At 27.5% G+C, this 15,993-nt stretch overlaps 1 protein-coding gene across 3 annotated transcripts in view; it reads left to right on the top strand.

Annotated features, from left to right (window-relative positions):
* Positions 1-11,148, top strand: part of LOC142328889 (solute carrier family 53 member 1) — a 104,965-nt gene extending 93,817 nt beyond the window's left edge. The window contains exons 8-9 of one of the 3 annotated variants that reach the window (XM_075373029.1): positions 6,515-6,648; positions 10,431-11,148. In XM_075373029.1, the coding sequence (XP_075229144.1) occupies positions 6,515-6,648; positions 10,431-10,695 (399 nt within the window). In that variant the 3' untranslated portion in view covers positions 10,696-11,148. The remainder of the gene's footprint in view (positions 1-6,514; positions 6,649-10,430) is intronic. The other 2 variants (XM_075373027.1, XM_075373028.1) reach the window with 2 other exon arrangements.
* The last annotated feature ends 4,845 nt before the right edge of the window (positions 11,149-15,993 follow it).

Raw genomic sequence — 15,993 nt, 5'->3', positions numbered from 1 at the left:
GGTAAAATTTGGAACTTTTCTGTTTAATGAGTTTACATACATATTGTACATTATAATATATAATTCAATGAATAAGTAGGATATCATGAACAATTTTTACATAAATGCTGCCAGATTTGCACAGTGTTAAGTATCACATAATATTTGGTACTAGATTCAGAAATTTCTTAATTTGGGATTAATAGAATTTAGCCTAGAACACTGTATTATTTATGCGGAATAATAATTTAATAAGCCTGTGGTTGTACACTGGCTTTTTTAACATTACTTTCTGTTTTATTACTTAAAACAGAATTGTTTTACTGTGAATCCAGTAGTAGTATTACAAACTTACTAGAAATTTTCTATATTTCCTATATGTTTAGCTATTTTTATGGATATTTATCTATTAGCTATAAATTATTATTTATTTGATTTATTTAGATATCAGCATTTTTAGCTAAGTGTTCAATTTAGCAGATTTACTCATTGAGCTAATAATATGATTGGAAAATGAGCTAGAACAATCCAAAATTCAAATCAACTGGTTCTTACTGAACTAGCAAAACTTAACTATCAAAATTTAATCTGGTGCCCCAGCATTAGTCAAGTTTACATCAATTCCCAGTTAGCAACCCAGTCAGTATTATTTGAGAGATCTTGGGAGGCAATATTTCTTTAGTTCAGTCTTATATTTATAAGCTATACTTCTGAATCGATAAGGTAAGGGTTTACTTGGATGAATAAAAATTAAAATAAGCATTTTATTTTTATTTGTTGGGTGTCATAACTTAAAAGTTGTAGGTGAATTGACTGACATAAGTCAAAAATCACTTCTGATAAGTGGCACACATATTAAAGAATAAAAAGCCTCCTATTCCAAGTTTACAAAGAAAGGAATAATGCATGCCAGAATTCAGATGATATCCAACTTTACAAATGACACCTTTACTATATTCACTACAGGAAATGGTTGTATAATGAATAACAGTATTCTCAAAAAAAGTAATATGATTGGTGCCTCTTGTATCTCAGGTGCTTTACATTAATCACAACCATAAAAGACCTGGGATGTACAGTATAAAGTAACAAATTAATTGTATTCTTTTCTGTAGTTAAACAATCCGTTTTAACCTGCTTCAACTTAGCAGGAGAAAGATATGGATTGCTAATCAAATGCTGTTCAATTACTTTGTTCTGAACAATAAAGATGTTCACCAGTGGACTTTGCTTTACAAGAAACCAATTGTATTACGTACGTGTATATATATATGCTTAATGAAAGCAATAAGTTGTATTTACTCATATCTAGCAACTTATGACAGATTATCTCATCTATAATAGCTCTTAGTGTCAGTAGAGCTCCTCTTACAATATTTGTTTTAGTAAAATATTACAACTGTCCATATATACACAAGACTACATTATTTATGATAATTTAACTAATATATCAAATAATAGAGTAAAAATTAATTTTTTCAAGCATCTTATTGAAATATATTAGCTTTTTAACAAAATTTCTAATTTATAAGTTACCTAAAGATGATTACCTCCAATTTGGAAAAATCGGTGTTAAAAATAAATTCAGATTTTATTGTTGGACACTGTTTTTTACCTCCAGTGAACTTTAATTCTGGAGAAAACAGACTTTTTAAATAAGTCAACTTTGTTAATAAATTATTTTACTTAACTAATTGTATTGCAGATTACAGAAATCCATGTCTAGTATTGAAAATGTTCTATTAACAATAAAATTCACTGAAATTCCAGTGGGTAGAACAGCTAACTATTAATCTAAGTAGATTATGGCCAATTTTTTGTATTAAGACCTAAGTCTGTGTTTTCCTTTAGTTAATATACAAAATCTATACTTTTTAAAACTTTCGCATTTAGTTTCATACATAATAGGTTTATGATAAAAATTCTTAGTTAAAATTTACTTCAGTCTAAAACATTCCTTTCTTCCAATAACAACAGACTGATGACCAGTTACAGCTATTTATGCTGGATGAATTTTATACTTTATAGAGTAAGTAATGACTAAATGTGATTGAAATCCAGAACCTTTTTGGGTACGACGTAACTATCAGGTTGGTGTATATTTATCAATTACTAAATATATATGTAAGTAATAAGGGGTGTAAGAGCTCAAGAATGATGCTCATGCACCTCATAAAAACTATGTTTTCACTGAATAATATTAAAATATCAAAGAAAATCACTCAAAAAGACTTCATCTTTCCTAAATGTTTCTACAAAAAGAATATTGCTAAAAAAAAAAATCAATAAAGTACATAAAAATGTGAAAATATGTGCATGCAGTGTTGAAAGTATAAATATTATAACTATAAAAAGGTTTAATAAAACATGTAATTAAATATATATTTTTAATGCATTAATACATTATTATTTATTAAAAGAATATATATATATAGATATAGTCGTGTGTTTGCAGCTTGATCAGGATATTGTGAGATTATCAATTGAAAATGTTTATATAATTACAATTTATTACTTTAAGAATATAAGTAAAATAGCACAAATCAATAATAATAACGACACTAATAAACAACTCACAATAATAATCAAAATAATAATAATAAAGACAACAGCAAACAGTGATAATAATAATAAACAAATAATAATCATAGTAATAACAACCACAATAATAATAATAAATGTCAATAATAATAATTATTATTAACAGTGATTGCATACAAAACAGAATTTGAAGTAATCATCAGGATTTATTCAAAGGTAGTTAATTATTGAAAACCAGAATTCAGTTCCACTGACAAAAGACATTAGCATGGCAATCAGTCTTAACATGTTTAACCACTAGTCTTGTATTAACAACAATAGTACAATAGGTAAGACAAGTATAAAGTTCTTTTCACTGCAAATAACTTTGCTGTTCACAAATAAAACTACCCTAACACTTTATAAATGAAATTCAGTGCATTATCTCTTCAGTTGTAGTTTAATAGTAACTCACTGAACCATTACTTGTTTTTGTGTATTGGAATTACTTATGACATCACCTTAATTGCATCGAACCTGCACTAGAAATTTGCTCCTTTACTGACCTCCTCACAGAATATTCTCACTTTAAACTAGTATAATAACGCTCGCTTAAAACTCTATTGTAGCACTCTCTCACAGATTCTCCTTACAGACTGACATTTTGTAGAACTGATTTCAACTGGTCTTCCCCAGAGTATTTATACACCTATCTTCTTTACCTGTAGAACCAGACCCCAGTTGAGCATGAGAACGATCAACCGAGCCCTTTCATTCCCATGCATTCCTAACCTGGGTCTGGTAGCTCTTCTCACGAAATAACATCTTTTTAGGTGTGTCAATGGGCAGTATTACAAAGAATAATTGTTAAACGAACTTGTTACCTTGACTAAAAGAGTTTCTTTTAGGCCCTTTCTGGATTTCTCCCATTATTATATTTTCTAGTACTTTCTTCGTAATTGGAAGGAATCCGCTACTCAGGTCTGTTATACCAGTCTTGTTACACTATATATTCAAAAGAATATAATTCGTAAATAAATTGGATGAGAAAACTTAATTTGATTTCAGAAACAAAATTAATAATTTATAAAAAATGGTTTTACTTAGTGAAATCATGAGCTATTTCATAAAAATACAATTAAATTAGACTTTCAGGTTATAGTTACAATTTATATATATATGTATAAATTTTATTTTATTTTATTTCTCTCATGTGTATGTCTATTCAACTAATGAATGATTAAGCAACCACCCCACAGTCCAATGAAATGGTAATGATATGTATGACATACAAATGAGGTGTAGTCTGCATAGACACGGGCCAACCTTTCCTGAGACATGTGGTTAATTGAACTCCAACCCCCAAAGTACATTGGTATCCACTATCTAGTAATCAAATCTGTATAAAAGCAACTAACTCTTGCTAGGATTTGAACCTCAAAACCTTTGACTTCAAAAATCAGCTGTTAAACAACCAATTTGCAAGATGAATTATCCACTAGACCAGCCCAGTGTTTTTATATATGAAAGAATTAATAATCTTAAAAAATATTCTATTGTAAAATTTAAATTTTATAAATGATGGGTTATTGTTATACTTGTGAAAAAATGTGTTAACAAAATTGATGACAAATATAAAGAAAGAAAATAAAGTAATGTAAATCTAGCTAAGAAATTGGTACACAGATAAAAAGATGTATATTCTAAAAATTAAGAAATATTAAAATTGTAATAATTTAACTTCACAGCCAACTTGCATGAAAAGTGGTAACTTCCCCGCTTTATATCTAGAAAATTCTGAATTTGAATCCTGGGTAGGCTGGAATTTTTCACTCGCTACAAAAGTAATTTTTTGGTTACAAAAAAGTGGTATGTAGCTGTAATTGGGATTAAGACTGTGGTTATTAGAATAAAAACAAATAAACAATTTTACTTACAAATAATTAAAATATTTTATCTATTTCATTTATTATTTTTATTTTTTCCTTTTTTTCTCAAACAAATAGAATAAGAAAAATATGCTAGCATTCCAGTTAATATTTATAAAAATATAGGTATCACAATAGTTTTCAGAATAATTTTTAAGGAAATTATAAGTAGGCCAAACAAAATTTAACTGATACAATGCAAATAAAAAATGAAAGAAATATAATTACACTCGCACATAAAATCAACACACCACTAAGTTTTAGAAATCAACCTCAGATACTATAAAATTTATTAAAAAACTTTCTTCAAAATCAAGAACAAATGTACTTAAAGTAAATTTTTCATTTTTCTATAATTTCTTTAATTTTTTCTAATAAACTTTAATATTCTTTTAAAACTTCTGTTTAATTTATATATTTCAGTTTTTTTTTTTATCTCTTCCAATTCTATCCTTTTTTTTTCAGAAGACTGTAAGTATATAATGTTTATCAATTTCATTTATTCAGTTTTAGGTTCTGATAATTTTATTTATCAATTTCTATTAAATCCTAGTCTTCTGTCTTAATATGCAGCAGAACAACATTAGATTTAAAAAAATTCTTTAGAATTTAAATTGAAAAAAATTAAAATTGTAAATTTCTAAAATTTAAATCAGAATTTTTAATTTTAATTTAAATTAAAAAAATTACAATTGGCTTTGTTTTCTTTAATTATTTAGTAAAACATAATTATTACGTTTATATTTTTCTAAATTTTCTGTAACTTTAATTTGTACACCAGTTAATTTTTTAATATTATTATTTACCCAATAAATGTACTGCAGGACGTACAGGAATAAAATAGAGCATCTTAGAATTTCAATGCTTATTTATTAATTCTAAACAGTCTTTTATTGGATTAAATTTGTTTTGTTTTTAAAACTGCTAATCAAATAATGAATTATAAATATTTCATTTTAATCCATTAACTTCATTTTTGTAAGCTTAATTTAGTTTTATGGTACATATGAAATGTTATAGGTATACCTAATTTCATACAATCATTTCTTTTAATTTTTTATTAGGCAATTCAAAAAAGTAACAGTATGGTTTTCTAGTTATCTGTTAACAAAAATTGGTAAATTTATTGTAATCTATAATTAAATTAAAATTCTCCTTGTATATAAAAATTAAAACTTTTACTGAATATTTTGTCTCTTTTTTGTTAAAAATTAAACAAAAATTTTAATAACACGTTCTAATAGTTCTTCTATCTAATCGATTTTGGTAATTTTTTCAAAAGAGCATTTAATATTAAATAAAAAGAAATTCAGTTTTATGAAGAGTAACAAGTGGATTTGTACAATTTTTATTAATAATAATTATATGTCTTTTTAAATAGTGATTTGTTTATTACTATATACATAGAATCTAATAAATAAGGGATTTTTTAGTTAAATTAAAATTATAAAAACTAAATTTAAGATAATAGTTGGAACATCCATAAACTTCTTTTTTTATCAGAAATTTTCCAATTTTCAATTCGCTTTCACACCGTATAAAATCCATTTTTATTATTGCAAAATGGATCTATAATTGGTATAAAATCCTTTAATCTTTTACTTCTTTACAGTAATAATTAATACCTCCAGTAATTCTAATTAAATTATTATTACTATTATTAGTTTGTTGGTTTAATTTTACTTTAATAATTTTGTATCAGAATCTTAGAAGTAGACAGAATTGTACTTTTACTTTAAATTAATGAAATTTTATTAGAAAAACATATTTTTGGTAGCTGAAATTTTATAAAATACTAATTTTTGGATTTTAAAGAAAATTTTGAAATATAAATCTAGCTGGAACTGGGTAGCTAAAAGTAAACCAATTTATAACTGTTATTTATGCAAGAGATCTACTTTGATATTTTACTGTTTTTTATTGGAAATTATTTTGAGGGCGCATTAGCTCAGCTCATACTATATCATTCTTCTATATATATATATAAAGATTAAAATATAAGAGAACTCTGTATAACAAATTTTTACATGCTGTACTAGTTTGGAAATGCATAAATTAATTAAAATAAAATTATGTTATTTTTTCAGTCTTTTTATTATTTTGCAATTCTGGAAGATTTAGTTCTGAGATTTTCATGGGCGTATACATTTGTCCTAGTAGAAATGAAATTTGTAAGTCCAGAACTAATGCTATCAATAACAGCACCACTTGAAGTTTTTCGGTAAGCAGTTTATGATTATATTTTAAGTAACATATAAGTTGATTAGCCAAATCCATGTATGGATTATTGTATACACTTATAAGATATAAATTATATAAATTACTAAATAAAAGGTGGTGGCTTTATTGTTCAGATACAATTTGAAGTGATCTTTAAAACATCACAAACACTTTGTCAAAATGGTTATGGCTCTAATTTGAGAAGTAAACTTAATAAGTTTACCTTCTCTGCTAGATTTCATGGAAATGAGAAGTGTAATACATATAGTACTCCTATGTAATGCACGTCTTGCTCTATATTACATTTTTATCAGAGGGACATAACTTTTTTCTTCAGATTTAAAATAAGTATTAACCCTAAATAAGATTTTTAAAAAGTTTTGTAAATACAGATGACAAAAAGGTTTCTATTTGTAAATAAAGTTTTTTAAAAGTAGCCCACTAGAAAATTAGAAATTAGAATTACAATTATTAGTAAATTAGATATTTTTTTGTCTTCAGTCATTTTATTGGTTTGATACAGCTCTCCAAGATTCTCTATCTAGTGCCAGGCGTTTTATTTCGGTTTACCCCCTACATCCCTAACAATTTGTTTTACATATTCCATACACTGACTGCCAGCATAATTTTTCCCATTTACCTGTCCCTCCAATATCAAAGCAACTATTCCAGGATGCCTTAAAATGTGGCCTATAAGTCTGTCTGTCTCTTCTTTTAACTACATTTTTCCAAATGCTTCTTTCTTCATCAATTTGCCGCAACACCTCTTCATTTGTCACTTTATCCACCCATCCAATTTTTAATATTCTCCTGTAGCACCATATTTCAAAAGCTTCTAATATTTTCTTCTCAGGTACTCCAATCGTCCAAGTTTCACTTCCATATAAAGCTACGTTCCAAACATATACTTTCAAAAATGTTTTTTGATGTAAGCAAATTATATTTTTGACTGAAAGCTCGTTTCACTTGTGCTATTCAGCATTTTATATCGTTCCTGCTTTGCCCATCTTTGTAGTAATTCTACTTCCCAAATAACAAAATTCTTCTACCTCCATAATCTTTTCTCTTCCTCTTTTTATATTCAGTGGTCAAACATTTCATTACTTTTGTTTTGTTATTGTTTGTTTTCATGCAGTAGTTCTGTATGGGAACTCATCCATGCCATTCATTGTTTCTTCTAAATCTGTTTTATTGTCAGCTAGAATTACTATATCATCAGCAAATCATAGTAGCACCTTTATCTTTTCAGCTTGCACTGTTACTCTGGATCTAAACTGTTCTTTAACATCATTAAATGCTAGTTCTATGTAAAGTTCAAAAAGTAACAGGGATAGGGAACATCCTTGTTGGACTCCCTTTTTTATTACAGCTTCTTTCTTATGTTCTTATTACTGTTGCAGTATGGTTCTTGTAAATGTTAGCAATTGTTCTTCTGTCTCTATACTTGAACCCTAGATTTTTTAAAATGCTGAACATTTTATTCCAGTCTATATTATCAATTGCCTTTTCTAAGTCTATAAATGCTATGTATGTTGGTTTGTTTTTCTTTCATCTTCTTTTAATATTAATCTGAGTGCTAAAATTGCTTTCCTTGTCACTATACTTTTCCTGAAACCAAATTGATCTTCTCCTAATAATTTTTCCATTTTCCTCTAAATTCTTCTGCACAGAATTCTAAGATTTTTTATGCATGAGTAGTTAAGTTAATTGTTCTGTATTCTTCACATTTATCTGCTCCTGGTTTCTTTGCTATCATGACAATAACACTCTTTTTGAAGTCTGATGGAACATCCCCTTTTTTGTAAATGTTACACATCAGTTGTTTAATAAAATTATGTTTATAAAAGTAAAATGTTTTAAAAACACGATTATTTTATATATATTAACACACACACATATATATATATACATATCTCCTTTGTACATAAAATGTAGCTAATTGTACAATATAAAACTTATTCTGCCACTCCATAAAAAATTAATGAACATTCTTACTTTAAGTTTTTTTTTCACATTAAAGTGTAAAATTTTAATAAAAAAAAAATTACTGAAGATGGGCTTATGCCCGAAAGCACTTTCTTTTGCTCAAAAGTGCTTAATGGACTACAAAAAATAAAAATAAATTAACAATAAATGCCAACCAGGCAAGGTTGTCCTACAAATTTTACAATTTACACAGAAAATTATGTAGGATTATAAATTCCATAAATTTTAATGAAAAATGTTTAAAATTAAAACTAATACCTAAATATGCTGAAATAAATATTAAAGGTTTTCAACATAATAGTATTATATGTAAAACTAAACGTATGCAGACAATTTCAGGATAAAACAAAGAGATAAAATATACTTACTATAGGAGAAATTGAAAAAATCTTGAATTGTACAATATACATTTGAATTTATTAAAGTGTTTTGGGTAACATCATGTTTGATGATTATATAAAAATTAACATTAATATATACAAAAAAAAAAATAATAATAAAAACAAATCATAAAACAATAAATAATTTGATAAAAATGAAAAACACATTATATAGGAATGATAACAATTATAATATAAATCAAACAATAAATAATGGGATAGAGGTGATGAAACTTATACAGATGTTGATAATATACAAGATGTCAGATAATTTTAAAATAAATGATAATTTAGAAAATTTAACAAAACTTAAATTGTGAAAACTAGATCACAAATGGTGATTTCATTGTTATACATCAACAATGCGATAACTGAAAGAACAACAAAGTACAAATATCTTGGTACTTGGATAACCAATAACATGGACCAAACACTGGAAATTAAAACCTGGATAGAAATGGCTAGCAGCGCATTTCTCAAAATGTGTTCTTTCTTGTGTGATCGGCAGGTCAGATTATATCTGCGGGCTAGAATGGTAAAATGAGTTTCCTGTGCTGCTATATGGAATGGAGGCATGAACATTGAAAAAAACTACACATGAAAAAGTTGGTGGCCTTCGAAATGTGGTGCTATAGACGCATGCTAAGAATATCTTGGAAGGATAAGGTGTCAAACATCAAGGTACTAGAGAGTATGAATAAACAACACAAGATTACATTTATAGTACTAACAGGGAAATTGCAGTATCTAGGTTGTAACAATTTTTATACAATATACAAAATTGGATGTACAGTAAACGTACATATAGAAAATGTACTACAATAAAAAATACAGTACTGTACCATAACAAAAATATTACATGTGTTCAATGTACAGTCACACTGTATGAGGAATTGACTAAAATCATAACTTCAGCATCTAGATGGGAAATGATGCAATTCACAACAGATAAATAAATGAGTTACACTGAGTATAAAAAAAAAAGAAAAATTACAATTTTTATTCCTGCTGTCCGTTTTTCAGAACTGATTGAACAATTTTTGTAGGTAAATTCTATGTCCGTGTCTGTTATTTAGAAGATCCATTATTGAAAAGTATTTTAACCATTAATACCACTATAAAACTGCCAGGGAATCTAAAAGTGTCCAGCATTAAGAGGAGCCCGCTAAAGGTAGTTTCACTGTAGTTAAAAATTAAGTTTGGTGTGTACTAAAAATCTGATTAAAATAATTTAATTTAATGTTTTTATTTTCAAAAAACGTTTTAAAAAATATTTAGATGAGAATTAAAGTTACAGCAGAAAACATCATGTGATCACAAAATATGTTATTATTTTGATAAATAATTTCAATTCTTTTAATCTGTGTTTTTGATTTTACAAATCAGTTTAACAAATGCATATTTTTTTTTAATTTAGGCGATTCATATGGAACTTCTTCCGATTAGAGAATGAACACCTGAATAACTGTGGTAAATTTCGAGCAGTTAGAGATATATCAGTAGCACCACTAGATTCAAGTGATCATACACAGATAATAAGAATGATGGATGATGATAATGGAGTAATAAATAGAAAACCAAAGAAAAAATCACCAAAGAAAACAATAAAAGAAGACAAAAAATTACTCATAACAAAAGATGGTTCCAACAGTAATCTTGATGTGGGTTTAGTGATGGGATAATTTAAGAAATTATAATTATAAAAAAAAACAAGATTTATAATTTTAATGAACAAATTATTTATTATTAAAAAAAAACTGAAGCCAAGCTCGATAGAATAATTTATTTATTTAAACCGAGATTAGAATATTAAGATTGGTATTGACATCAGATTACTGATCAAATATAATTTTACAAATAAATTAAGCAAGAATTAAATAAAATGTACAAAGAATTACAGATCAGTCTAGATCAACAAGAACTGAATAATAGTAAGCTTGTAAAAAAATTGTTTTTTATTATTATTATTCATACAGGTATTTTTCACTAATTAGAATTAAGAATTCTATTCTGTGATGATTAAAAAGTAATTAAATACTATTCAATCTTTATAAAAATATAAAGAACTGTAAAATAAATTTAAAAAAATATATTTAATTATTGTTTTAAAGTGATAATTAGGCTTAATTAAAACATTAAACTTTGATGTTATTTTGTTAATAAAATTAACCTGAAAATTTTTTAATCATGTATTATTTTTTATTAAAAAGTATACCTTCTTTCATTTGATAACAAAAACAGAAAATTAACCAAATACTAATGTTTCATTACAATGAAATTACATGTGTACAGTTATGGTTATTTTAAGATGGAATAAGACCAGTGTCCCACAAGAAGAGGCTGACAGTGGTACCAGTTATGAGTGCAGATAATATAAGGTGAGTATAGTCATGGTTATTTTTAGAACACAAAGCAGCTAGAGTAAGTGACACTGTTAGTTAATGGTGTGTTAAAAGTCAGAAAGTTGGAAGGCGAGGAGCAGCCTACATTGGAGTCGCCTGTCCATGCTTGTGCGGGTGGGCAGCGGTGATGAAGCTGTAGGACTCCCAAATCTTCCAGCTTTGACACCCCTCAGAGCAGAGCCTCTGCTTAATTGCATGTCCGGCCCTGGGGGGAAGGATCAGTGAGAGAGGAGTTTTAGTCGATAGGGTGCAGGCACACATAGGCTCATTAGCAACATCTTAGAGGAACTTGTGGGAGTCCAACACTACCCCACTTGTAGGATGTATGTAAATGGTATTTCTCAGACTCATTAATAAAAAAAAAATGTGCAATCAAGTTTTGTGTTAAACTCAGTGAGAATACTACTGAAACTTTTTCAAAGTTGAAAAGGGCATATGGAGATGATACTCTGTCACGAGCCCAAGTTTTTAGGTGGTTTAAAGCATTTTCAGATGGCCGGGAATCAGTTGCGGACGATCCACATTCTGGGAGATTGTTAATGTTGAAAAGTGATACAATGTTAAGTGAATCAGAGACTTGATACATTATGACCAGCGATTAACTGTCAGAATGATTGAAGAACAATTGAAGTCCATCAAATTTTGACAAACGAATTGTAAATGAAAAAAGGTTATGCAAAATTGATTCGAAAAAATCTCTGTTGAACAGAAAAACAACAAGGTGGAAATGTGCCACAATCTTCTAGGGCGAATTGAAACTGATCCTGATTTTCTAAAAAAATGTTATTACTGGTGATCAATCTTGGATATTTGAATATGATCCAGAAACAAAATGCCAGAGCAAGTGGCACACTTCAAACTCGGCACGTCCCAGTAAAGAAAAAATAAGCAAATCAAAAATCAAACCCATGCATTGTTTCTTCATTAGTAATGGCACTGTCTGTAAGGAAATTCTGCCTACAGGACAGACTGTAAATCAATATGTTTACAGAGAAATTCTTAAAAGACTGTGGAAAAGAGTTGCCATATGTGGCAGCCATCAAAGACAGCTGGATGCTGCATCATGATAATGCAGTCTCAATTAATGAGTTTTTGGCAAAGAAAACCATTCCTGTAGTTCCTCAACAGTGTCCCTTTACATGCAAATTCTCTAAATAACATACTAATAGAGTATCAGAAAAATTATACAAATTGATGAAATATAGATTGAGCAGTAAATGTTGACATCTTGAATAGTATCAGATTACTCATTTATCGAATCCCAAAGTATGAAAATTTAGAAACAGTTCCTTCATTCATATTTACTGAAAGATAATTTTTTATAGTACAATATATTTTAACAATCATAATTAAAACAAAAGAAATACAACACAATTGGGTTATGGAAGTTGAAAATTATCTGAGTGAAATCAATTTATTTATGTAAAATTAAAATGGAGAAATGTCATGTCTATCTTAAAAAAAAATAAAGATTAACATTTTAATTAAAAATTTGATGTGGACACCATATGACTTTCTTGTACTCCTATTAAATTACATATACACATTTTTAAAAGTACATAAAATTTTATTTCACTAATAACTTCTAATTTTTCATATTTTTTTTTATTATTATTGAATTATTATTTATTGCATATATTGTTTTACAATCACAGGTTAATAATTATTAATACATCAATAAATTTAAATTAAAAAAAAAAGTTAAAAAAGAAAAAGGAAATGAAGCTGGATTTGAACCAATATACCCTTCCCCTTATAAGATCCAAGTATTTCATTAATTAAAATTTTATTTGGCTACAACTCTGGAACCAATGAAAATATGTACCACTTATGATATATCATTAAAAAGCTCGCAATGAGGGCTTATTACTACAATAAGAAAAATTTCAAAAACCAAATTTTTTAGATTTTGGGCTTTTTTGAAAACTTTTGGTCTAGTTGATTGCAATCAAAAGGGATGCACAACTAGGTGTTACAAGAGTCCTAAATCCAAAATTTCAACATTCTACGGCTAATCATTTTTGAGTTATGTGAGATACATACGTACATATGTACGTACAGACATCACACCGAAACTAGTCAAAATGGATTCAGGGATGATCAAAATGGATAATCCAATGAAATTAAATTTTTTTTGCGATTAATACTTCCTTGTACAAGTACAAGGAAGTGAAACGTGTTACTTCTAAAAAAAATCCTTTTCCCTCTTCAATAATGAAAGGGTAATATTGAGGATAAAGGACAAATAATGTTTGTTTATGTATAATTTAAGTATCATAATATATATAAATTTTTTTTTTTTACTCATTACTTATCTTTTGTCTACTTTTCTATGTAAGTGATCTTTGTCTACGTTTCTATGTAACTGTTACCAATTTTTGTACATAAAATTCTTTGTTTCTATCTTGAGCTTCAAGGATCTCTTGAAGACTCTTTGCTGACCATAAATTTAACAAATGCTTGACAACATTTCAATTTTATTTCATATGAATTGTTTGTCACCCAAAAATTATTTTAAGTTTTTAAATAATAGAAGTCACTTAGAGCCAAGTCTTGATTAACTAAAAGAATGTTCTATCTATATTTTCCTAGCAAATGTTACAGATGCAGAAAATGTGGACAATGGTAATATGCAAACATATGTGCTCTCCACTGTACTTATCACAGATTTTGGATAATGTGTGTAAATTTTCTAGTGTTTCACATAGATTTGTACAGAATTCATTATTCCTTGATGCTTTAAGTTGATCAACAGGACACCAAACTGATTACAAAAAAGGCTAAAAATTTACCTAGACGTTCAGTTTCTTTGAAGACTAGAAGTGATGTCTCTTAAATCACTGTCTTTTATATCATTCCAATCAACAACTGAATCAAAAGAGATTCATATTTTTCTACGAAGTGTATAAAGAATTCCAACATGGAGGTGATTCATACTTTGCCAGTAGCAATCTTCTCTTTTTATATTGTTGATACTCAACTCACAAAAATTTTGTCATAGCCTTAATGCTGATAACTGCTTTTAGCAAAACAGTTCTACAAATATCTACAAAAATCAATTCTAAATCCAAGTAACTCATTACATTTCTCTTTTCATTAATATAAACTTCAGATTGTTAGAAATGATTCGAGTCTTTTGGAATCATGAGTGACTCTTCTGATCCATGCACATTTTTTTTTATCTGATACCTTCCACTCCATTTTTATGTGCCTTGGTTACTAAGTGGAAGACAGATACTCTAGACTTATTTAACAAACAGTCTTACAGCGATACAAACTGAAGTTTGTTGCTTAAATAAAAATAAAAAAAATATTTTTGTACTTTATCAAAGGTTTTACATGAATAAGTTTTTTTATATTGACAATTTTTTTTTTAACCTCCGGGACAACTGTTAGGTATTGCTTCAGAGGATGAGATGAATGACAATTTCTGTAGTGTGTGAAAATGCCATGCCTGATGGGGATTTGAACCCAGGACCTCAGGATGAAAGGATGAAAGGCCAAAATGCTACCACTCGTGCCACAGAGGCCGGATTAATATTGAGAATTAAATGTATATAAGTACACTGATATCTATTGAGATATAATTACACTAGATTTACAGTGCTAACTATAATTAATACATTTCTGAGCTATGTTATTCCTAATGTGTAAATTTTATATCTGAGTAAGACACCTGATTATCTTGTAAATTACAATGTTTAATGCAGTGTTTCATAAAAATCAATGATGCTAAATATAGAATAAAAATATTGAGGAATAATTTAAAAAAATTTAATGTTAAACAAACAGTTTTAGAAACATAATTTTTAAGTATTTGCTTCAAAATAATAATAATATTATTATTATGATACACAAAAAGATATTAAGTTTTATCATACGCATACACATGCTAGTAATATTGTGCATTAGTAATGTAACCTTATGTTTTTATAGTTTATTTTTAATATTATAAGGAATGTACCCTCAAGACTAAGGGTCCAGAGAGATATGTAGGCATATAGTAGCAATTAAGCATGTTCAGGCCTTGGTATTTACAAAACAAGTTGTAACTCAAATTTCTCTAAACTAAATTTGTAACTAAATTTCTCTTACAGAGAAATTTAATCACTACATTAATATTAGATACAGCAACCAGCTACATATGAACTGCAGGTACATCATGTTTTTGAAGGGGAAAAAATTACAGCCTGAATTTCACATTCAGCGCACAGATCTATTGATTTTAAAATTTAATAATTCACACATAAATGGCCATCAAGAAGAGGTATACGATAATTAGGCTATGGCAAATATTCTCAATAAAGTTGACTCCTAACCTTCACAAGAGAAAGTACTGAGTAATCATCATTTTTAAAATAGTATCTACAGATTTTTCATAATATTACAGATTTACATTTAACTTTTACGATGTCCTAAACTTAGTATAATTATCAATGGTAATATTAAATTAAATGACTCCTGATAATATTCCCATGTAATACCTTCTGCAAATATGGATTCATACTTTCTTTTGGTAAATTTTATTACAATTATTATTAATCTTAACATAAATCTATCAACCAATTTCTTGACATG

The sequence above is a fragment of the Lycorma delicatula genome, chromosome 8 (assembly GCF_047948215.1).
Source record: "Lycorma delicatula isolate Av1 chromosome 8, ASM4794821v1, whole genome shotgun sequence".
In the NCBI taxonomy this organism is placed as follows: domain Eukaryota; kingdom Metazoa; phylum Arthropoda; class Insecta; order Hemiptera; family Fulgoridae; genus Lycorma; species Lycorma delicatula.
Note: the sequence above shows the minus strand (reverse complement) of the source record. Positions and strands in the feature narration are given on the sequence as shown.